We start from the raw sequence: 22,662 nt of genomic DNA on the forward strand, positions 1-22,662 counted from the left end.
CCCCACATCTCCCTCATTGGGCCGTGGCCTCAGCTCACCCGTGGCCATGTCGAAGAGGAAGGAGAAGATGCTGCCGTGGTCATCACCTGCCCACAAGATCCGGCCGGCGGAGTCGAAGGACAGCGACAGCACGCGTCCGGTCAGCTTGCTGCTGCCCCCCTTCACCTTCTTACCCGTGGAGATGTTCATGACGTGGACATTGTGCTTCCCATTCCCACCTGGCGCATGTAAAGTAACCGCGTTCGTTAGGGGGGGGGGGAGGCGTAGGAGGAGGAGTCAGGCACTGAGGGGCGGGGCTTACCACGGTCAGATTGTTGTTGATTGGCTGGAAGATGCAGCACAACATCTGGGCAGAGTCGGGGTCAGGGATGTGGCGGATGCAGCGGCCGTCCTGCGTGTTCCAGATGCGCATACTGCCGTCTAGCGACGTGGACACGATGATGTCATTGGAGAGGGACCAGGCAAAGTCGCTGACTGTGTGTGTGTGCCCACGCAGGATCTGCAGCACGGAGGAGGGGTGGGCACGAGCTGGCACACGGAGATCGTCCCATCCAGGGAGCAGCAGGCCAGGAGGTGCTTGTCATCATTAGCAAACTGCACCTTGGGGACTGGAGTGGGGGTGGCAAGTGGTCAGATTCCAGTGAGCAACCCCCGTGGCAGGCAAAAGCCCCCCATGCTACCTTCAGTCACATAAGCCTTGTGTCCCTGTGTGTGATGAGGTCGCTGACCTCCCGACCTTCCACACTGCCTCGCTGACCTCCCACGTTGTCCCGCTGACCTCCCGACCTCCCACACTGCCCCACTGACCTCCCACGCTGACCTCCCACGCTGCCCCGCTGACCTCCCACGCTGCCCCGCTGACCTCCCACGCTGCCCCGCTGACCTCCCACGCTGCCCCGCTGACCTCCCACGCTGCCCCGCTGACCTCCCACGCTGCCCCGCTGACTTCCCACGCTGCCCCGCTGACCTCCCACGCTGCCCCAGTAATAGGCTGTGATTGGAACATTCTAAAGAGACGGCAACTGCCTGAGCCCCAGCGCCCCAGTGTGTAATGCCCAGCGCCCCCAGTGTGTAATGCCCCAGCGCCCCTTTGTGGGGCTCCCCCAGTGTGTAATGCCCCAGCGCCCCCAGTGTGTAATGCCCCAGCGCCCCCAGTGTGTAATGCCCCAGCGCCCCCAGTGTGTAATGCCCCAGCGCCCCCAGTGAGTAATGCCCAGCGCCCCCAGTGAGTAATGCCCAGCGCCCCCAGTGAGTAATGCCCCAGCGCCCCCAGTGTGTAATGCCCCAGCGCCCCCAGTGAGTCAATGCCCCAGCGCCCCCAGTGAGTAATGCCCCAGCGCCCCCAGTGTGTAATGCCCCAGCGCCCCAGTGAGTAATGCCCCAGCGCCCCCAGTGAGTAATGCCCCAGCGCCCCCAGTGAGTAATGCCCCAGCGCCCCAGTGTGTAATGCCCCAGCGCCCCCAGTGAGTAATGCCCCAGCGCCCCCAGTGAGTAATGCCCCAGCGCCCCCAGTGAGTAATGCCCCAGCGCCCCCAGTGTGTAATGCCCCAGCGCCCCAGTGAGTAATGCCCCAGCGCCCCAGTGAGTAATGCCCCAGCGTGTAATGCCCCAGCGCCCCCAGTGAGTAATGCCCCAGCGCCCCCAGTGAGTAATGCCCCAGCGCCCCCAGTGTGTAATGCCCCAGCGCCCCCAGTGTGTAATGCCCCAGCGCCCCCAGTGTGTAATGCCCCAGCGCCCCCAGTGAGTAATGCCCCAGCGCCCCCAGTGAGTAATGCCCCAGCGCCCCCAGTGAGTAATGCCCCAGCGCCCCCAGTGAGTAATGCCCCAGCGCCCCCAGTGTGTAATGCCCCAGCGCCCCCAGTGTGTAATGCCCCAGCGCCCCAGTGTGTAATGCCCCAGCGCCCCCAGTGTGTAATGCCCCAGCGCCCCCAGTGTGTAATGCCCCAGCGCCCCCAGTGTGTAATGCCCAGCGCCCCCAGTGTGTAATGCCCCAGCGCCCCCAGTGTGTAATGCCCCAGCGCCCCCAGTGTGTAATGCCCCAGCGCCCCCAGTGTGTAATGCCCCAGCGCCCCCAGTGTGTAATGCCCCAGCGCCCCCAGTGTGTAATGCCCCAGCGCCCCCAGTGTGTAATGCCCCAGCGCCCCCAGTGTGTAATGCCCCAGCGCCCCCAGTGTGTAATGCCCCAGCGCCCCCAGTGTGTAATGCCCCAGCGCCCCAGTGTGTAATGCCCCAGCGCCCCCAGTGTGTAATGCCCCAGCGCCCCCAGTGTGTAATGCCCCAGCGCCCCAGTGTGTAATGCCCCAGCGCCCCCAGTGTGTAATGCCCCAGCGCCCCTGTGTGGGGCTCCCCCAGTGTGTAATGCCCCAGCGCCCCTGTGTGGGGTCTCCCAGTGTGTAATGCCCCAGCGCCCCTGTGTGGGGCTCCCCCAGTGAGTAATGCCCCAGCGCCCCTGTGTGGGGCTCCCCCAGTGTGTAATGCCCAGCGCCCCTGTGTGGGGCTCCCCCCAGTGAGTAATGCCCCAGCGCCCCTTTGTGGGGCTCCCCCCAGTGAGTAATGCCCCAGCGCCCCTGTGTGGGGCTCCCCCAGTGTGTAATGCCCCAGCGCCCCTGTGTGGGGCTCCCCCAGTGTGTAATGCCCCAGCCCAGCAGGTGGCGCTGTTTGGGTCACTCACCGGCCTGGTCCACGTGCTGGTCGAAGATGTGGTACATGCCGGCAAAGGCGTAATTCTCACTCAAAGTGGTGTCTCCGGCCATTGCCCGGCTGGCCTCTGCCAGAGGCGTGGGCACCACACTGCCCGGGGCCCTAGGAGCGAGGGTGGGGTTAACTTTGCCCCTTGGTAGTAGCTCCTCCCTTTCACACCGACCCCACCCCTCACCCCCCACCCCCCACCCCTCACCCCTCACCCCCCACCCCTCACCTCTCCTCCTGTGCCACACGGTTCATCTGCGCCTGCAGCTGGTAGGAGCCACGGCTGACAGAACGTCTGTGACCTCGTGATGCTTGGGACCGTGGCTCCTCATCCAAATCCTGGGGAAACAGGGTCAGCACCAGCCGCACCTCACAGCACGTCAGCCTCCCCCCTCGTACACCCGCGTATGGGCAACTCGTACACATGTCAGTGCCAGCCGTGCCAGTCTCCCCCTCGCACACCAGCGTCAGTGCCACACGTACACGTCAGTGCCAGCCCTGCCAGCCTTCCCCTCGTACACCAGCGTCAGTGCCACGCGTACACGTCAGTGCCAGCCCTGCCAGCCTCCCCCTCGTACACCCGCGTATGGGCAACTCGTACACACGTCAGTGCCAGCCGTGCCAGCCTCCCCCTCGTACACCCGCGTATGGGCAACTCGTACACACGTCAGTGCCAGCCGTGCCAGTCTCCCCCTCGCACACCAGCGTCAGTGCCACGCGTACACGTCAGTGCCAGCCCTGCCAGTCTCCCCCTCGCAAACCAGCGTCAGTGCCACGCGTACACGTCAGTGCCAGCCCTGCCAGTCTCCCCCTCGCACACCAGCGTCAGTGCCAGCCTCCCCCCTCGTACACCCGCGTATGGGCAACTCGTACACACGTCAGTGCCAGCCGTGCCAGTCTACCCCTCGTAAACCAGCGTCAGTGCCACGCGTACACGTCAGTGCCAGCCTCCCATCGTACACCTGCGTCAGTGCCAGCCGTGCCAGTCTCCCCCTCGCGCACCAGCGTCAGTGCCACGCGTACACGTCAGTGCCAGTCACCCCATCGTACACCTGCGTCAGTGCCAGCCGTGCCAGTCTCCCCCCTCGCACACCAGCGTCAGTGCCACGCGTACACGTCAGTGCCAGCCCTGCCAGTCTCCCCCTCGCAAACCAGCGTCAGTGCCACGCGTACACGTCAGTGCCAGCCTCCCCCCTCGTACACCCGCGTATGGGCAACTCGTACACACGTCAGTGCCAGCCGTGCCAGTATCCCCCTCGCACACCAGCGTCAGTGCCACGCGTACACGTCAGTGCCAGCCTCCCCATTGTACACCCGCGTATGGGCAACTCGTACACACGTCAGTGCCAGCCGTGCCAGTCTCCCCCTCGCAAACCAGCGTCAGTGCCACGCGTACACGTCAGTGCCAGCCTCCCCATCGTACACCTGCGTCAGTGCCAGCCTCCCCATCGTACACACGTCAGTGCCAGCCGTGCCAGTCTCCCCCTCGCACACCAGCGTCAGTGCCACGCGTACACGTCAGTGCCAGCCTCCCCATCGTACACCTGCGTCAGTGCCAGCCGTGCCAGTCTCCCCCTCACACACCAGCGTCAGTGCCACGCGTACACGTCAGTGCCAGCCTCCCCATCGTACACCTGCGTCAGTGCCACGCGTACACGTCAGTGCCAGCCTCCCCATCGTACACCTGCGTCAGTGCCAGCCGTGCCAGTCTCCCCCTCGCAAACCAGCGTCAGTGCCACGCGTACACGTCAGTGCCAGCCTCCCCATCGTACACCTGCGTCAGTGCCACGCGTACACGTCAGTGCCAGCCTCCCCATCGTACACCTGCGTCAGTGCCAGCCGTGCCAGTCTCCCCTCGCACACCAGCGTCAGTGCCACACGTACACGTCAGTGCCAGCCTCCCCATCGTACACCCGCGTATGGGCAACTCGTACACACGTCAGTGCCAGCCTTCCCCTCGCAAACCAGCGTCAGTGCCACGCGTACACGTCAGTGCCAGCCTCCCCATCGTACACCGGCGTCAGTGCCAGCCTCCCCATCGTACACACGTCAGTGCCACGCGTACACGTCAGTGCCAGCCTCCCCATCGTACACCTGCGTCAGTGCCAGCCGTGCCAGTCTCCCCCTCACACACCAGCGTCAGTGCCACGCGTACACGTCAGTGCCAGCCTCCCCATCGTACACCTGCGTCAGTGCCAGCCGTGCAGTCTCCCCCTCACACACCAGCGTCAGTGCCACGCGTACACGTCAGTGCCAGCCCTGCCAGCCTTCCCCTCGTACACCAGCGTCAGTGCCACGCGTACACGTCAGTGCCAGCCTCCCCCCTCGTACACCCGCGTATGGGCAACTCGTACACACGTCAGTGCCAGCCGTGCCAGTCTCCCCTCGCGCACCAGCGTCAGTGCCATGCGTACACGTCAGTGCCAGCCCTGCCAGCCTTCCCCTCGTACACCAGCGTCAGTGCCAGCCGTGCCAGTCTCCCCCTCACACACCAGCGTCAATGCCACGCGTACACGTCAGTGCCAGCCTTCCCCTCGTACACCAGCGTCAGTGCCACACATACACGTCAGTGCCAGTCACCCCCACGCGTGCCAGCGCCACCGCCACACGTCAGTGCCAGCTGCCCCCGCGTGCGCCAGTGCCACGTACAAACATCAGTGCAAGCCGCCCCAGCGCTAGTCAGTCAATGCCACACGTACACACGTCAGTGCCAGCCTCCCCATCGTACACCTGCGTCAGTGCCAGCCGTGCCAGTCTCCCCCTCGCGCACCAGCGTCAATGCCACGCGTACACGTCAGTGCCAGCCCTGCCAGCCTTCCCTTCGTACACCAGCGTCAGTGCCACGCGTACACACGTCAGTGCCAGTCATCCCCGCGCTTGCCAGCGCCACACAGTGCCAGCGCCACACGTCAGTGCCAGCTGCCCCCGCGTGCGCCAGTGCCACGTACAAACGTCAGTGCAAGCCGCCCCAGCGATAGTCAATGCCACACGTACACACGTCAGTGCCACACGTACACACGTCAGTGCCAGCCGCCCCTGCACGCACCAGTGCTACACGTACACACGTCAGTGCCAGCCGCCCCTGCACGCACCAGTGCTACACGTACACACGTCAGTGCCAGCCGCCCCTGCACGCACCAGTGCTACACGTACACACGTCAGTGCCAGCCGCCCCTGCACGCACCAGTGCTACACGTACACACGTCAGTGCCAGCCGCCCCTGCACGCACCAGTGCTACACGTACACACGTCAGTGCCAGCCGCCCCTGCACGCACCAGTGCTACACGTACACACGTCAGTGCCAGCCTCCCCGTCGTACACCAGCGTCAATGCCACGCGTACACGTCAGTGCCAGCCCTGCCAGCCTTCCCTTCGTACACCAGTGTCAGTGCCACGCGTACACACGTCAGTGCCAGTCATCCCCGCGCGTGCCAGCGCCACACAGTGCCAGCGCCACACGTCAGTGCCAGCTGCCCCCCGCGTGCGCCAGTGCCACGTACAAACGTCAGTGCAAGCCGCCCCAGCGATAGTCAATGCCACACGTACACACGTCAGTGCCACACGTACACACGTCAGTGCCAGCCGCCCCTGCACGCACCAGTGCTACACGTACACACGTCAGTGCCAGCCTCCCCATCGTACACCTGCGTCAGTGCTACACGTACACACGTCAGTGCCAGCCTCCCCATCGTACACCTGCGTCAGTGCTACACGTACACACGTCAGTGCCACACGTACACACGTCAGTGCCAGCCGCCCCTGCACGCACCAGTGCTACACGTACACACGTCAGTGCCAGCCGCCCCTGCACGCACCAGTGCTACACGTACACACGTCAGTGCCAGCCGACCCTGCACGCACCAGTGCTACACGTACACACGTCAGTGCCAGCCTCCCCGTCGTACACCAGCGTCAATGCCACGCGTACACGTCAGTGCCAGCCCTGCCAGCCTTCCCTTCGTACACCAGTGTCAGTGCCACGCGTACACACGTCAGTGCCAGTCATCCCCGCGCGTGCCAGCGCCACACGTCAGTGCCAGCTGCCCCCGCGTGCGCCAGTGCCACGTACAAACGTCAGTGCAAGCCGCCCCAGCGATAGTCAATGCCACACGTACACACGTCAGTGCCACACGTACACACGTCAGTGCCAGCCGCCCCTGCACGCACCAGTGCTACACGTACACACGTCAGTGCCAGCCTCCCTATCGTACACCTGCGTCAGTGCCAGCCGTGCCAGTCTCCCCCTCGCGCACCAGCGTCAATGCCACGCGTACACGTCAGTGCTACACATACACACGTCAGTGCCAGCCGCCCCCCGTGTATCAGTGCCATGTACACACGTCAGTGCCAGTCTCCCCCGCGCCCACTACATGTACACACGTCAGTGCCACACACACATCAGTGCCAGTCTCCCCTGCGCACACGCCTGCCAGTCTCCCGCCCGTGCCAGCTTCCCCCCGTGCGCGCCCGTGCCAGCCTCCCCCGCCCGCCTTCCCCGCGCCCACCAGTGCCAGTCGCCCCCGCCAGCCTCCTCGGCTCACCTCCATGCGGTCCAGCGTGGTGCGGGAGCTGCGGATACTGTTGCTGTGAGCTCTGAAGCTGCTCTGCTCAGACAGGGGCCCGTACCGCTGCGCCAGCAGCTGGCTGCGCACTTTCAGGTAATGTCGCCGCACAAGCGGCTCATACCCGGCCTTTGCATTCTCCCGCAGGAGCTGGCTGCGCCGCCGGATGTACTGTGTGCGGAACTGCGGGTACGCGGGCGTGCGGTAAGCGTTGTACCTGGAGGAACACAGTCTATTATACTGACAGTGCAGAACACAGCCGGTCCCCTCCTGTCACTGCGCACACACACAGGGACACACAGCCTGTCCCCTCCTGTCACTGCGCACACACACACAGGGACACGCAGCCTGTCCCCTCCTGTCACTGCGCACACACACACACACACAGGGACACGCAGCCTGTCCCCTCCTGTCACTGCGCACACACACACAGGGACACGCAGCCTGTCCCCTCCTGTCACTGCGCACACACACACACACACAGGGACACGCAGCCTGTCCCCTCCTGTCACTGCACACACACACACAGGGACACGCTGCCTGTCCCATCCTGTCACTGCACACACACACACACACACAGGGACACGCAGCCTGTCCCCTCCTATCACTGCACACACACACACAGGGACATGCTGCCTGTCCCCTCCTGTCACTGCACACACACACACAAGAGGGATACGCAGCCTGTCCCCTCCTGTCACTGCACACACACACACAGGGACACGCAGCCTGTCCCCTCCTGTCACTGCACACACACACAAGAGGGATACGCAGCCTGTCCCCTCCTGTCACTGCACACACACACAAGAGGGATACGCAGCCTGTCCCCTCCTGTCACTGCACACACACACAAGAGGGATACGCAGCCTGTCCCCTCCTGTCACTGCACACACACAGGGACACGCAGCCTGTCCCCTCCTGTCACTGCACACACACACACAGGGACACACAGCCTGTCCCCTCTTGTCACTGCACACACACACACAGGGACACGCAGCCTGTCCCCTCCAGCCACTATTTTCCCACCTTGCGTCCACTGCCAATACCTGCTGCCACACTGCAGCCATTCCACAGACACCTGTGGCCTCTCTAACTACCAGGAACAGAGAACACCTGGAAGACAGGAGTGGGGGTGGGGAGGAAGACAGGAGTGGGGGTGGGGAGGAAGACAGGAGTGGGGGTGGGGAGGAAGACAGGAGTGGGGATGGGGAGGAAGACAGGAGTGGGGATGGGGAGGAAGACAGGAGTGGGGATGGGGAGGAAGACAGGAGTGGGGATGGGGAGGAAGACAGGAGTGGGGATGGGGAGGAAGACAGGAGTGGGGGTGGGGAGGAAGACAGGAGTGGGGATGGGGAGGAAGACAGGAGTGGGGGTGGGGAGGAAGACAGGAGTGGGGATGGGGAGGAAGACAGGAGTGGGGATGGGGAGGAAGACAGGAGTGGGGATGGGGAGGAAGACAGGAGTGGGGATGGGGAGGAAGACAGGAGTGGGGGTGGGAGGAAGACAGGAGTGGGGATGGGGAGGAAGACAGGAGTGGGGGTGGGGAGGAAGACAGGAGTGGGGATGGGGAGGAAGACAGGAGTGGGGATGGGGAGGAAGACAGGAGTGGGGGTGGGAGGAAGACAGGAGTGGGGGTGGGGAGGAAGACAGGAGTGGGGGTGGGGAGGAAGACAGGAGTGGGGATGGGGAGGAAGACAGGAGTGGGGGTGGGGAGGAAGACAGGAGTGGGGGTGGGGAGGAAGACAGGAGTGGGGGTGGGGAGGAAGACAGGAGTGGGGATGGGGAGGAAGACAGGAGTGGGGGTGGGGAGGAAGACAGGAGTGGGGATGGGGAGGAAGACAGGAGTGGGGGTGGGGAGGAAGACAGGAGTGGGGGTGGGGAGGAAGACAGGAGTGGGGGTGGGGAGGAAGACAGGAGTGGGGGTGGGGAGGACATTAGACATTTACATATAACATGATCTGTAAGAGAAAATGAGATCCATAAACAGCAGGACGGGTTGCAGGAAGAAAAGGTGTGCATACATGCACACACACCCCTCTCATTCTGGCTACCTGCAACTGCCGGACTCTCTCCAGTGAAGCAGCACTGCAAGAACTGGAAGCTTAAAGAGATCAAATGTGATATTGTTGGCCTTAGAAAAGATGAAAGTCTCAAACTCCAAAGCGAACGCCTATTACAAGCTTGACCCTACCTCTCTTTCTAACTATCGACCTGTCTCCCTCCTGCCTTTTGCCTCTAAACTCCTTGAACGTCTTGTATTCTCCCACTTGCTCCATTTTCTCAACACCTATTCTCTCCTAGACCCTCTACAATCTGGCGTCCGCACTGCTCACTCCACTGAAACAGCCCTCACTAAAATAACTGACGACCTCCATGCTGCCAAAGACAGAGGTCATTACACTCTGCTCATATTACTCGACCTCTCTGCAGCATTCGACACCGTGGACAACTCTCTTCTCCTCCACATTCTCCATACTCTTGGTGTTCGTAACAAAGCTCTATCCTGGATCTCCTGTTACCTCTCCCATCATACTTTCAATGTCTCTTCTGCTAACACTTCCTCCTCCTCTATCAATCTCTCTGTGGGGGTCCCGCAGGGCTCTGTACTGGGACCTCTTCTCTTTTCTCTGTACACACTTTCTCTAGGTGACCTGATCACATCTCTTGGGTTTAAATATCTATCTCTATGCTGATAACACACAAATTTACTTTTCTACCCCTGACCTTACACCTGCTGTACAGACCAAAGTTTCTGAATGTCTCTATGCTATATCGTCCTGGATGGCCCTCCGCCGACAAACTTAACATGGCTAAAACAGAGCTCCTCATACTTCCTCCCAAACCTACAACCTCCTTCCACATTACTGTTGGAAGTACCATCATTCACCCAGTAGCCCAAGCACGCTGCCTTGGGGTCACACTCGATTCCTCTCTCACATTCTCCTCTTACATTCAAAACGTCTCTAAAACCTGTCGCTTTCCCCCCCGCAATATAACAAAGATACGCCCTTTCCTCTGTTGCACGACTGCTAAAACTTTGACTCAGGCCCTCATTCTCTCCCGCCTCGATTACTGTAACCTCCTGCTGTCCGGCCTTCCTGCCTCTCACCTGTCTCCCCTACAATCTATCCTAAATGCTGCTGCCAGAATCACTCTACTCTTTCCTAGATCTGTCTCAGCATCTCCCCTCATGAAATCCCTCTCCTGGCTTCCGATCAAATCCCGCATCTCACACTCCATTCTTCTCCTCACTTTTAAAGCTTTACACTCTTCTGCCCCTCCTTACATCTCAGCCCTAATTTCTCGCTCTGCACCATCCCGACTCTTGCGTTCTGCTCAAGGATGTCTACTTTCTTCCCCCTTTGTATCTAAAGCCCTCTCCCGCCTTAAACCTTTCTCACTGACTGCCCCACACCTCTGGAATGCCCTTCCCCTCAGTACCCGACTAGCACCCTCTCTATCCACCTTTAAGACCAACCTTAAGACCCACTTGCTTAAAGAAGCATACGAATAGCACTGTGGCCAATACTATACACACAATACATAAAGCTTGGCCCCCTGCAGAAGCACTTACCAATTTGCCCTCTTACTGTCTCTGTACGTTCCTCCTACATACAAATTAGACTGTAAGCTCCTCGGAGCAGGGACTCCTCTTCCTAAATGTTACGTTTATGTCTGAAGCACTTATTCCCATGACCCGCTATTTATATTATTTGTTATTTATATGATTACCACGTGTATTACTGCTGTGACGCGCCATGTACAGTAATGGCGCTATATAAAGACATACAATACATCACAGGAGGTATGTAGTATGAAAGCTCATTGGAAAAAGCAGCCAGAATCAGAATTCAATTGATAGAGATACATGCTTCAAAGTATCTAAGTGTATGGCCAAACATCAAGTCACAGACAATGAAGTGGAGATGTCTACCATGAAATCCAAGGAAACTGTCCCCACAAGATCATTATGTGGGGTTTGGATGCAAAGATTGGTGCCTAGCTTAAAGACGAAGCATCAGTCAGTATTGTTACGGTGACAGGAATGAACATGGGGACAGATTGGGGGAATTTGCAGGATGTGGAAACCCTACATCATGAATTCCTTATCCAAGAAGAATCACAAAACAAAATGGACCCAATGGAATAAATAATTAAATTGAATAGATCTTAACTAACTCAAAAGACGTGATGAAAAAACTGCACAGTCCTTAACCATTTTGACACAAGGCGTAATCACAGATTGGTTCACTGCAAATTGCATCTGAATGAAAAGTTGGAAAGAACAAAACGGATTAAAATTAAATCAATAGGAGAATAAAGCCCATTTGAAAGAAACAAGACAGTCTTTCAAGGTAATCTTCCACTTTGCCTCAAGAAGAAAGTGTTTGACCAGTGCTGACTGTGAATGAATGGGTTCAAAAACAAGTCAGTGACATCATCACAAGGGTGAAGAAATTAAAAATGGCGGTAGGCTGGGACATTTCACAAAAAGAAATGACCATCGTTGGACAGGGATTTTACTCGAATGGATTCCAAGGGATATCAAAAGACCAAAGACGATGACCAAAATTGATGAAAATGAATCTGAGAAACGTGAACAGGCTTGCAAACGTAGTACCTGAAAGATCATGGGGGAGGCCTTCATTCCCATACTATCTCATCAACATCATCGGCCCTTGGCTATCCACTGCTAGATGAAGCCTCCGAATGATCTTCAATGTACTGCGGCTTCACATATCTCGTCTCCACATTGCTCTACCAATTTTCTGATTCATTCTCCCATCTTACCTTTGGCCGTACATCTTGGTCTTTTAATCTCTCTTGGAATCCAGTTGGGTACCATCTTTGTCCAACAGTGGCCATATCTCCTTGCGATATGTTCAGCCCAATTTAAATTCTTTACCCTTCTGATGATGTCACAAACATTTGCTTTGGTTTCAAACCAATTCAGTATTTTTTCTGTCTCTTCGGGTAATACCCAGCATACATCTCTCCATACTTTGTGTGGTCTGAAGCTTCTGAATTATTTTTGCATTTAGAGTCCAAGTTCCACACCCACGCGTGAGTCCGGGCAGGATACACTGCTCGAAAACATTCTTCTTAGGCGCCATGGAAGGTTCCCTTGAAATATGGTCTTGTTTCTTCCAAATGCCTCCATCCAATCTTCATTCTCCTGTTGGTTTCATTCAAAACTTCCACCCATTGTTACTTGCTGGCCGAGATAGGCCTAGTCTTCCACTTCTAGTTCAAGCTGCAGTTCAAGCTGCCGTTTTTAAATATATATTTATTTATTTTTCCCCCATTCAGTATGTGCATCAACACAATCTGCAACACGGACAAGTGATTAGCTAAGCGGCAGATCGATCCGTTCTCCTGTAAACAATCGCTTGCTCCGGGTTATTTAATTCAGTTCTTGCACAGCATTCTGGGTAATGTAGTCCCTGGAATATGATTGACTGGGCAGTTACTAGATACAATTGGTTCACTGCTAGAGAGAGGGCGGGGCTCAAGAGCCGGAACAATCAGAAGGGAAGAGGGCTGTCACTTTTGAAATGCTTCTTACATTAGAAACATTAAAAATGTCTTTAAAACATTCTTTTTAATGCTCCAAGTACCTTTAGTTTTTTAATCAATAAATACATTTTTGGTCACCGTGTCCTAGCTTTTGCTGTTTGGCTGTGCAACGGCTACTTCTATTTGGTTCTCTCGCTACTCATTATGGCGGCAGTTTTATGCACCAAGGAAGTTAGTCTTTAACGGAGTGCCACATTTATTTATAACATTATATAGCGCCCTAAATTAGTTCATAAAATCATGGCGGGGTTACATATGGAATATTTCATGTGTTGGGCATAGTCATTGTAAGATGTCTTTGTGGTGAGAAGGGGTGAGAACAGACTGGTCGGGCTACGGGTTAGGTGCATTGAGAGATTGCTTGGGTCAGGTCTTTTTGGTGGCATGGTGATGGATCTGACAGTGGGGATAGGTGAGGCGATTGGATCGGTGAAGTGGGAGACTTTGGGGGTTTTGGAGTTTTTAGGAAGGGGTGAAGTTAGTGGAGATCATGGACATTGGGGGGGGGGGGTGAGAGGGGATGGGATGTTAATGGGGATCATCGAACATGATGGAGAAGAGATGAGTTTTGAGTTGGCTTCTGAAGAGAGGAAGGGGGCAGATTTGATGTGGTGGGGGAGCTTGTCCCAGTGGTGGGGGAGCTTGTCCCAATGGAGTGGGACGAGTAAGACAAATTATCGGAACCTAGAGGTGTGGGGGATAGAGGGGGAAGTGAGGGTTGTGGCAGTCAGGGAGCGAAGAGGACGGGAAGGGGGGTAGCAAGAAATAATTCTGCAAAGTAAGGTGGGGCAAGACCATGGAAAGATTGAGAGACCGGGGTGAGGAATTTAAAAAGAGGGAACGTTGTTGGATAAGTAGCCAATGGAGTTGGGAGCGGAAAGGGGTGGTGTGGGCAGAGCGGGGGAGATTGAGGAGTGTACGGGCTGCAGCGTTTTGGATTTGTTGGAGGGGTATGGAGGAGTAGAGGGGGTGACCAAGGAGTTACAGTAGTCGAAACGGGTGAAGATAAGGGAGTGGATGAGAAGTTTGGTCCAGGAGAAGGAAATAAGTGGAGATAGTTTTCTTATGTTGTACAGGTGTTAGCGGCAGGTGGTAGTAGTGGTAGTGATGGAGGTGATGTGTTGGGCAAAGAGGAGGGAAGAGTCAAAAGTGATTCCAAGGTTGCGAGCAGAAGAGGAGGGGGAGATGGTGGGAATTTGGGGAGGATGGAGGGAGGAGGAAGCAGGAAAGTAGAGAACTTCAATCTTAGCTGGGTTAATTTGTAGGACATCCAAGTGGAAATGGCAGAAAGACAGGTAGAGATACGGGTGGAAAGTTCGACTGAGAATTGTGGGAAGGAGAAGTAGATTTCGATGTCTGCACAAAAATGGGGACGTTGAATCCATGGGAGGAGATGAGGTCAAAGAGGGGGGCAGTGAATAGGGAAAAGAGAGGACCAAGGACGGATACTTGGGGCACGCCCACTAGGAAGCTGGTGGGCGGAGAGGATGAATTGCTGAAGGTGATGTAGTAGGAGCGGTGGGAGAGATGGGATGAGAACCATGAGAGGGCGGTGTTAGTGATGCCAAGGTGGAGAGGAGAGCGAGGTTATCGACGGTGTCAAAGACTGAAAATAGGTCGAGGAGGATGAGGATGGAGGAGAGGATGAGGATGGAGGAGAGTTTGGAGTGGCGAGCTTGGGAGAGAACGTTGTGAATGGTGAGAAGGGCAGTTTCATCACAGTATGAGGGACAGAAGCCAGACTAGACAATGGGATGGAGGGAATGGGTGTGGATGAAGGTAGAGAGCTGGTTGTGAACAATATGCTCGAGGAGTTTGGAGAAGTATGGAAGGAGTGAGATTGGGCTAGGATTGGAAAGTTGGAGGGGAGGGCCGTGATATTTTTTTCTGAGGAGAGGGATGACCACAGCAGTTTTGAAGAAGCCTGGGTATTGTCCACTGGATAGGGGAGGAGAGCAGGGAGTGTGGAATGGGGTCAGAAAGGGATGTGGTGGGATGGGAGCGTTTGATGAGATATATAGATATACATGCACATCCCTCTATAGCCACTCTTTACAAATGTGCTGTGGCGGGCCGGAGTCCTTCCTCCCTTACTACACCATAACTGGACCCTTGAATAAAACCAGGCGAGACTTGTGTATATATATATACCAGTGCTTTATGATCCCTGAGCGACTTTAACTGGGCGGCCTTTACTCTTAATGAAAATAGACAATTGATACCAACTTACTGTAATTTTCTATTCCTGGAGAGTCCTTCCATGGCAGGGTTCACCAAGGAAGGGCTATTTATGGTCCTCCCACAGGAATATATGTGTCCTATCTCAGTCGGAGGGTGGAACTTAACCCATTGGTAACCACTGCCATGGGGACAACCAGGAAACCTCACTACACAATAAATTAGGACGCTGCACTGTCCCTTATATTACTCCCAGTGGCCAATGTGGAAACCACTTAGGCCAATATTTTTGCTACTACTGCGTTGAAGCTCTTATCTCAAAATTGTTTAGTCGATTTGCAGACCAGTTAAAAGGTGAAACATAAGGTGTGTGATTTACAAAGGATACTGGAAAGTTGCGGGAAAGGGCCTCCGTCTGTCTATTATCCGGTTGCACTTCAACAGCGTAGCAAGTATCTGGATCTCTCTTCCTGTAGACTCTTCTCTTGCTTTGTGTCCAGGGGATGTGTTTCTGCTGCTGCCTTTCACTTTCAGTCTCCTTGGCTAGCAGTCTCCTACAAAACTCCTCTGACGGTAGGGCTAGCTGGCATCACCAAACTGGGATGAAGCCCAGTTAGCTACCCCTAAATCTATGTAACTTGGCCACCTTTGTAAGGCTTATTTTGGACAAATGTACTTTAATATCTGGGGAAGAACAGGGAATGTGTAAATGTATTTCCAGGTCTGTAAGAATGTATTTCAAAGTCTGTATTTGTTATTCCCTGTAAATGCAATACCACAGTTTAGTGAATCAATATTGTTCCCTGTTAATTCCCAAGTCTAGTTGAGCAAGCAATATGAGATAAAGTGTTTGTGATCTATGTGTAAGCACTGTGATGTGATTTGGGAGGCAGCCCTATAAAGTGTTAATTGGATTAAGTGAACAATCAGGGATGGGGCTGGGTTCTTAGAACGCCCTCTGGCTGTTGTGGCACTAACTTAATCTGTGTTCTGATTGTCCAGAAGCCCCCTCCCATGCAATGGATAGCCATAGAGGGCTATACAAGAGGGGCTGCTGATCAAAGAATCAGATCTACTTTCAGAGAGACACTCTGGGAAGGAGTGTGGAGATCTACCTTCAGAGAGCAAGAGAGGCTAACAGAGACTAAGAGACACTCTGGGAAGGAGTGTGAAGATTCCCTCAGAGGACTATCTGAGAGACAGAAAGACTGAGAGACATTCTGTGAAGGAGTTTGATTTTTACAATGACCAGCTGGAGAGATGTCCCATTCAGCCCTCTGAGATCCTGGACGAGAAGCGGACAGGACAAGCCTTCTTGAAGCAGGCCCCTGCACCTAGTGAGGCTAGAGTCTGCTCCCCAGGCCCCCAGTTGGTATTGTATCGTGTTTTGTACATCTTTGCTTTGTCTGCTGGCGTGCCAGAATAAACCCCATTTTATTTAACAACTTTGTCCTGTCTGGTGCTAATGATCCCGGTGGTTTCGGTGTTAAAGTACTGGTCTCCCGTGACACCTCCTCTTTCACCTCTGAGTGCTAAGCCCTTCTCACTGTCACCTGGGCTGTCTCTCTGTGTGCCAAGAGAGATTAATAGACCAAGACGACGACCAAAATTAAGATGGGAAGATGACATCAAAAAATGTGTTGGAGCAATGTGGAGAAGAGAGGTTGCAATAGCAGTATCTGGAAGATCCTTGGGGAGGCTTCATTCACAGTGGATCAACAAGGGGAGTGTGTCACAATGTTCAGAAAAATAACAGGGTAAAAGCACTCTAATGAAGTCTGACATTATCTGGTGCCAGTCAAAATAACAAAGGATGAATTCACAAAAACCAATTCAAATGTATCCAGAATTGTAGGAAAGTGGGAGTCACTTTCGTGCTTTTTTGCTGCAAATAAATGAATACTTCTAAATGTCCAAGTGACTCCGTTACATATTTCTACCTCTGTGCAGCTAGATAAGAGAGATAGATATCTTTTGCTTCAAAATCCATTGAGATGGATCCCAATAAGCGTATGCTTGCTGCATTGCACACACATACAGTAGATATTTATATACCTTCCCAGCTGTGTATAGATATTTATATATACACCCCAGCTGTAAACATAGATACACAGATAGATATTTATATATACCCCCAACTGTATATAGATAGATATATACCCCAGCTAGACATATATACACAGGTAGATATTTATATATACGCCCCCCTACACACACAGCTGTATATTGATATATGTATATATACCCCCCCCCCCCCCGGCCCCAGCTGTATACAGATAGATATATACCCCAGCTAGACATATATACACAGGTAGATATTTATATAAAATGCCCCACACACACACACAGCTGTATATTGATATATGTATATATACCCCCCCCCCCGGCCCCAGCTGTATACAGATAGATATATACCCCAGCTAGACATATATACACAGGTAGATATTTATATATACGCCCCCCACACACACACAGCTGTATATAGATATATACCCCCCGGCCCCAGCTGTATACAGATATATACCCCAGCTAGACATATATACACAGGTAGATATTTATATATACGCCCCACACACTCACAGCTGTATATAGATATATACCCCCCGGCCCCAGCTGTAAACAGATATATACCCCAGCTAGACATATATACACAGGTAGATATTTATATATACGCCCCACACACACACAGCTGTATATAGATATATACCCCCCAGCCCCAGCTGTATACAGATAGATATATACCCCAGCTAGACATATATACACAGGTAGATATTTATATATACGCCCCACACACACACAGCTGTATATAGATATATACCCCCCGGCCCCAGCTGTATACAGATAGATATACACCCCAGCGGTAGATATTTATATACAGTGTCACCTGCTCTGCCGGAAGCTCTATACACCCAGGCTGCATGATGACGTCACATGGAGGCGGAGCCTTTACATTGAGTGCCATGTACTTCCTGATTGTCAAACTTCTAACCAATCAGCAGCCGGAGGCAGGATTTTTTTTTAAGCCAATAGAGGTGGGCGGAGCTTCTGTCCCACACAGCGTGTTCTGTCACGTGACACTGTGCTGGACACAGCCATTGGGAACTGCAGTCACTGATTAAACACTGTCACCCAGGACGGGGCAGCGTCACTCAAAGTACGGCGTTATCTCCATGACAACAAGCGCAATGACTCATGGGAGAAGGCGGGACCTATATCTCCAATAACCAATAAGAGAGGCCGCACGGTGAACTGGGCGGCGCCACCGCCGCAGCCAATGAGACGCGTGGGCGGGAAGCGGCGAGAGGATGGAGGGCGCGCGCCGGTGAGAGCGGGGCAGCGGCAGGGGGGAGGTTTCCCGCGCGCACAGGGAGGACACCCGCTTAACCCATTCCGCACCAGACATGGACCGCAGTGAATGAGTTAAACAGGAAGACCTGGCGTGGCTATGTGCGCGCCGTGTGTCATGTCACGTGTAGCGATGGTCGCAGTGGGCGGGGTTATGTAAATAAAATGTCGTTGTGGGCGTGGTTATGTAAATGAGCTCCGGTATTGGGATGTTATTTATTACACAGTGACATATCACCTTTCTGTGTCATTACGTCACCGCATTACGTCATCTCATTACGTCACCGCATTACATCATCTCATTACGTCATCTCATTACGTCACCGCATTACGTCACCGCATTACGTCACCGCATTACGTCATCTCATTACGTCACCGCATTACGTCATCTCATTACGTCACCGCATTACGTCACCGCATTACGTCACCGCATTACATCATCTCATTACGTCACCGCATTACGTCATCTCATTACGTCACCGCATTACGTCATCTCATTACGTCACCGCATTACGTCTGTCTCGTTGCATGTCGGGGGCGTCTGTCTCGTTGCATGTGTGGGGGCGTCTGTCTCGTTGCATGTCGGGGAGGGCGTCTGTCTCGTTGCATGTCGGGGAGGGCGTCTGTCTCGTTGCATGTCGGGGAGGGCGTCTGTCTCGTTGCATGTCGAGGGCGTCTGTCTCGTTGCATGTCGGGGGCGTCTGTCTCGTTGCATGTCGGGGGCGTCTGTCTCGTTGCCTGTCGGGGGGTGTCTGTCTCGTTGCATGTCGGGGGCGTCTGTCTCGTTGCATGTCGGGGGCGTCTGTCTCGTTGCATGTCGGGGGCGTCTGTCTCGTTGCATGTCGGGGGCGTCTGTCTCGTTGCATGTCGGGGAGCGTCTGTCTCGTTGCATGTCGGGGGCGTCTGTCTCGTTGCATGTCGGGGAGCGTCTGTCTCGTTGCATGTGTGGGGGCGTCTGTCTCGTTGCATGTCGGGGAGCGTCTGTCTCGTTGCATGTCGGGGGCGTCTGTCTCGTTGCATGTCGGGGAGCGTCTGTCTCGTTGCATGTCGGGGGGCGTCTGTCTCGTTGCATGTCGGGGAGCGTCTGTCTCGTTGCATGTCGGGGGGCGTCTGTCTCGTTGCATGTCGGGGGCGTCTGTCTCGTTGCATGTCGGGGGGCGTCTGTCTCGTTGAATGTCAGGGGGGGGCGTCTGTCTCGTTGCATGTCGGGGGGGCGTCTGTCTCGTTGCATGTCGGGGGGGAGCGTCTGTCTCGTTGCATGTCGGGGAGGGCGTCTGTCTCGTTGCATGTCGGGGAGGGCGTCTGTCTAGTTGCATGTCGGGGGGGCGTCTGTCTCGTGGCATGTCGGGGGGCGTCTGTCTCGTTGCATGTCGGGGGCGTCTCTCTCGTTGCATGTCGGGGGGCGTCTGTCTCGTTGCATGTCGGGGAGGGCGTCTGTCTCGTTGCATGTGTGGGGGTGTCTGTCTCGTTGCCTGTCGGGGGGTGTCTGTCTCGTTGCATGTCGGGGGGGCGTCTGTCTTTTTGCATGTCGGGGGCGTCTGTCTCGTTGCATGTCGGGGGGCGTCTGTCTCGTTGCATGTCGGGGGGCGTCTGTCTCGTTGCATATCGGGGAGGGCGTCTGTCTCGTTGCATGTCGGGGAGGGCGTCTGTCTCGTTGCATGTCGGGGGGCGTCTGTCTCGTTGCATGTCGGGGAGGGCGTCTGTCTCGTTGCATGTCGGGGAGGGCGTCTGTCTCGTTGCATGTCGGGGAGGGCGTCTGTCTCGTTGCATGTCGGGGAGGGCGTCTGTCTCGTTGCATGTCGGGGGCGTCTGTCTCGTTGCATGTCGGGGGCGTCTGTCTCGTTGCATGTCGGGGAGGACGTCTGTCTCGTTGCATGTCGGGGGGGCGTCTGTCTCGTTGCATGTCGGGGGGCGTCTGTCTCGTTGCATGTCGGGGGCGTCTCTCTCGTTGCATGTCGGGGGCGTCTCTCGTTGCATGTTGGGGGGCGTCTGTCTTGTTATATCACTGGGGTTTGGAACGTTGTATATCGGGGGGCTCTATCTCGTTATATATATTGGGGACTCTGTATATCTTTATATATATATTGGGGCTATATATATATATATATCTTATTTCTTATTTCTTTTATACTATATTAGTGAAAGCACTGTATGCCTGTCTGTATCTTCCTGTGTCCCTAGGGGAAATCTCATTGGTCCCTTGGGCCGCCCGCCCCCACACCTCTCATTGGCCTGAGGCGGAGTGACCACACACACACACACACACACACACACACACACACACACACACACACACACACTCTGTTGCTTGGCCTCACTCTCCCCCGTCAGTTGGACCGCAGCTCACCTTCCACACCCCCCCCCCCTCTCCCGGTGCCCCTCACTCTCTTCCCCCCTCCCCACCTCACCCAAATCCCCACGCTCCGCAACATCCCCAGCCGCACCATCACCCTCACCGTGCGCCACTCCCGGAGAGGGGAAGCGCGGCCCTCCTGCTCAGCAGCAAACTCCAGGCTCCTCCCCCCTCGCGGCGCGGCCCTCCTGCTCAGTAGCAAACTCCAGGCTCCTCCCCCCTCGCTCACAACGAGGAAAAGCGCGGCGCGGCCCGGGCCTCCTGCCACTCTTGCCCCCCCCGCCAGCTTCCCGAACTCACCTCCTGCCCCAGCCAGATGCCACGGGGTCAAGGTAAGTCACCCACCGTCTCCCACCCACGCACTGTCACCCACCCACCCACTCAGTCACCCACTCAGTCACCCACCCAGTCACCCACCCACTCAGTCACCCACCCACTCACTCAGTCACCCACTCAGTCACCCACTCAGTCACCACCCACCCACTCAGTCACCCACCCAGTCACCCACCCACCCACTCACTCAGTCACCCACCCACTCACTCAGTCGTTCTATATTGGGGGGCTCTGTCTCGTTCTATATTGGGGGGCTCTCGTTCTATATTGGGGTGCTCTGTCTCGTTCTATATTGGGGGGTTCTGTCTCGTTCTATATTGGGGGGTTCTGTCTCGTTCTATATTGGGGGGCCCTGTCTCGTTCTATATTGGGGGGCCCTGTCTCGTTCTATATCAGAGGGGCTCTCGTTCTATATTGGGGGGCCCTGTCTCGTTCTATATCAGACGGGCTCTCGTTCTATATTGGGGGGCCCTGTCTCGTTCTATATCAGACGGGCTCTCGTTCTATATTGGGGGGCTCTGTCTCGTTCTATATTGAGGGGCTCTGTCTCGTTCTATATTGGGGGCTCTGTCTCGTTCTATATTGGGGGGCTCTGTCTCATTCTATATTGGGGGGCTCTGTCTCGTTCTATATTGGGGGCTCTGTCTCGTTATGATGGAGCAGACACAAGACCCTGTTTTCGCCTTCTCCTGCTCAGACTCCTGGACACCCTGCATGGTGCCCCGAGCCTGGAGGAACGCCCGAGAAAGGAGGGTGATGGGGAAGCGCCGGATAAAGTGTTGGTGGATTATTCCATGGTGAGGGGACCTGTACTTTAGTCATGGAGCCGTGGGGAGGAGAGGACAGAGAGGTGACTCATGGAGCCGTGGGGAGTAGAGGACAGAGAGGTGACGCATGGAGCCGTGGGGAGTAGAGGACAGAGAGGTGACGCATGGAGCCGTGGGGAGTAGAGGACAGAGCGGGGACGTATGGAGCCGTGGGGAGTAGAGGACAGAGCGGGGACGTATGGAGCCGTGGGGAGTAGAGGACAGAGAGGTGACGCATGGAGCCGTGGGGAGTAGAGGACAGAGAGGTGACGCATGGAGCCGTGGGGAGTAGAGGACAGCGAGGTGACGCATGGAGCCGTGGGGAGTAGAAGACAGAGAGGTGACGCATGGAGCCGTGGGGAGTAGAGGACAGAGCGGTGACGTATGGAGCCGTGGGGAGTAGAGGACAGAGCGGTGACTCATGGAGCCGTGGGGAGTAGAGGACAGAGAGGTGACTCATGGAGCCGTGGGGAGGGGAGGACAGAGAGGTGACGCATGGAGCCGTGGGGAGTAGAGGACAGAGAGGTGACTCATGGAGCCGTGGGGAGGAGAGGACAGAGAGGTGACGTATGGAGCCGTGGGGAGTAGAGGACAGAGAGGTGACTCATGGAGCCGTGGGGAGTAGAGGACAGAGGGGTGACGCATGGAGCCGTGGGGAGTAGAGGACAGAGAGGTGACGCATGGAGCCGTGGGGAGTAGAGGACAGAGCGGGGACGCATGGAGCCGTGGGGAGTAGAGGACAGAGCGGTGACGCATGGAGCCGTGGGGAGTAGAGGACAGAGCGGTGACTCATGGAGCCGTGGGGAGTAGAGGACAGAG

The 22,662-nt window shown here is 55.8% G+C and overlaps 2 protein-coding genes across 3 annotated transcripts in view; one reads left to right on the forward strand and one right to left on the reverse strand.

Annotated features, from left to right (window-relative positions):
* Positions 1–18,170, reverse strand: WDR13 (WD repeat domain 13; the record flags this gene model as incomplete). Its single annotated transcript, XM_075582251.1, is given in 9 exon segments — positions 1–218; positions 298–510; positions 513–608; positions 2,672–2,802; positions 2,918–3,027; positions 7,231–7,468; positions 8,278–8,364; positions 9,303–9,352; positions 17,891–18,170. Coding segments are annotated over 9 exon segments (1,221 nt in total), but the record flags the coding sequence as incomplete, so codon positions are not given.
* The window catches only part of ZWINT (ZW10 interacting kinetochore protein), a 20,470-nt gene continuing 15,878 nt past the window's right edge, over positions 18,071–22,662 (forward strand). The window contains exons 1-2 of one of the 2 annotated variants that reach the window (XM_075582250.1): positions 18,071–18,328; positions 21,735–21,834. In XM_075582250.1, the coding sequence (XP_075438365.1) occupies positions 18,312–18,328; positions 21,735–21,834 (117 nt within the window). In that variant the 5' untranslated portion in view covers positions 18,071–18,311. Of the gene's footprint in view, positions 18,329–18,371; positions 18,508–21,734; positions 21,835–22,662 lie in introns of those variants that run through there. The other variant, XM_075582249.1, reaches the window with a different exon arrangement.

The sequence above is a fragment of the Ascaphus truei genome, unplaced genomic scaffold (genome assembly GCF_040206685.1).
Source record: "Ascaphus truei isolate aAscTru1 unplaced genomic scaffold, aAscTru1.hap1 HAP1_SCAFFOLD_2067, whole genome shotgun sequence".
NCBI classification, from domain to species: domain Eukaryota; kingdom Metazoa; phylum Chordata; class Amphibia; order Anura; family Ascaphidae; genus Ascaphus; species Ascaphus truei.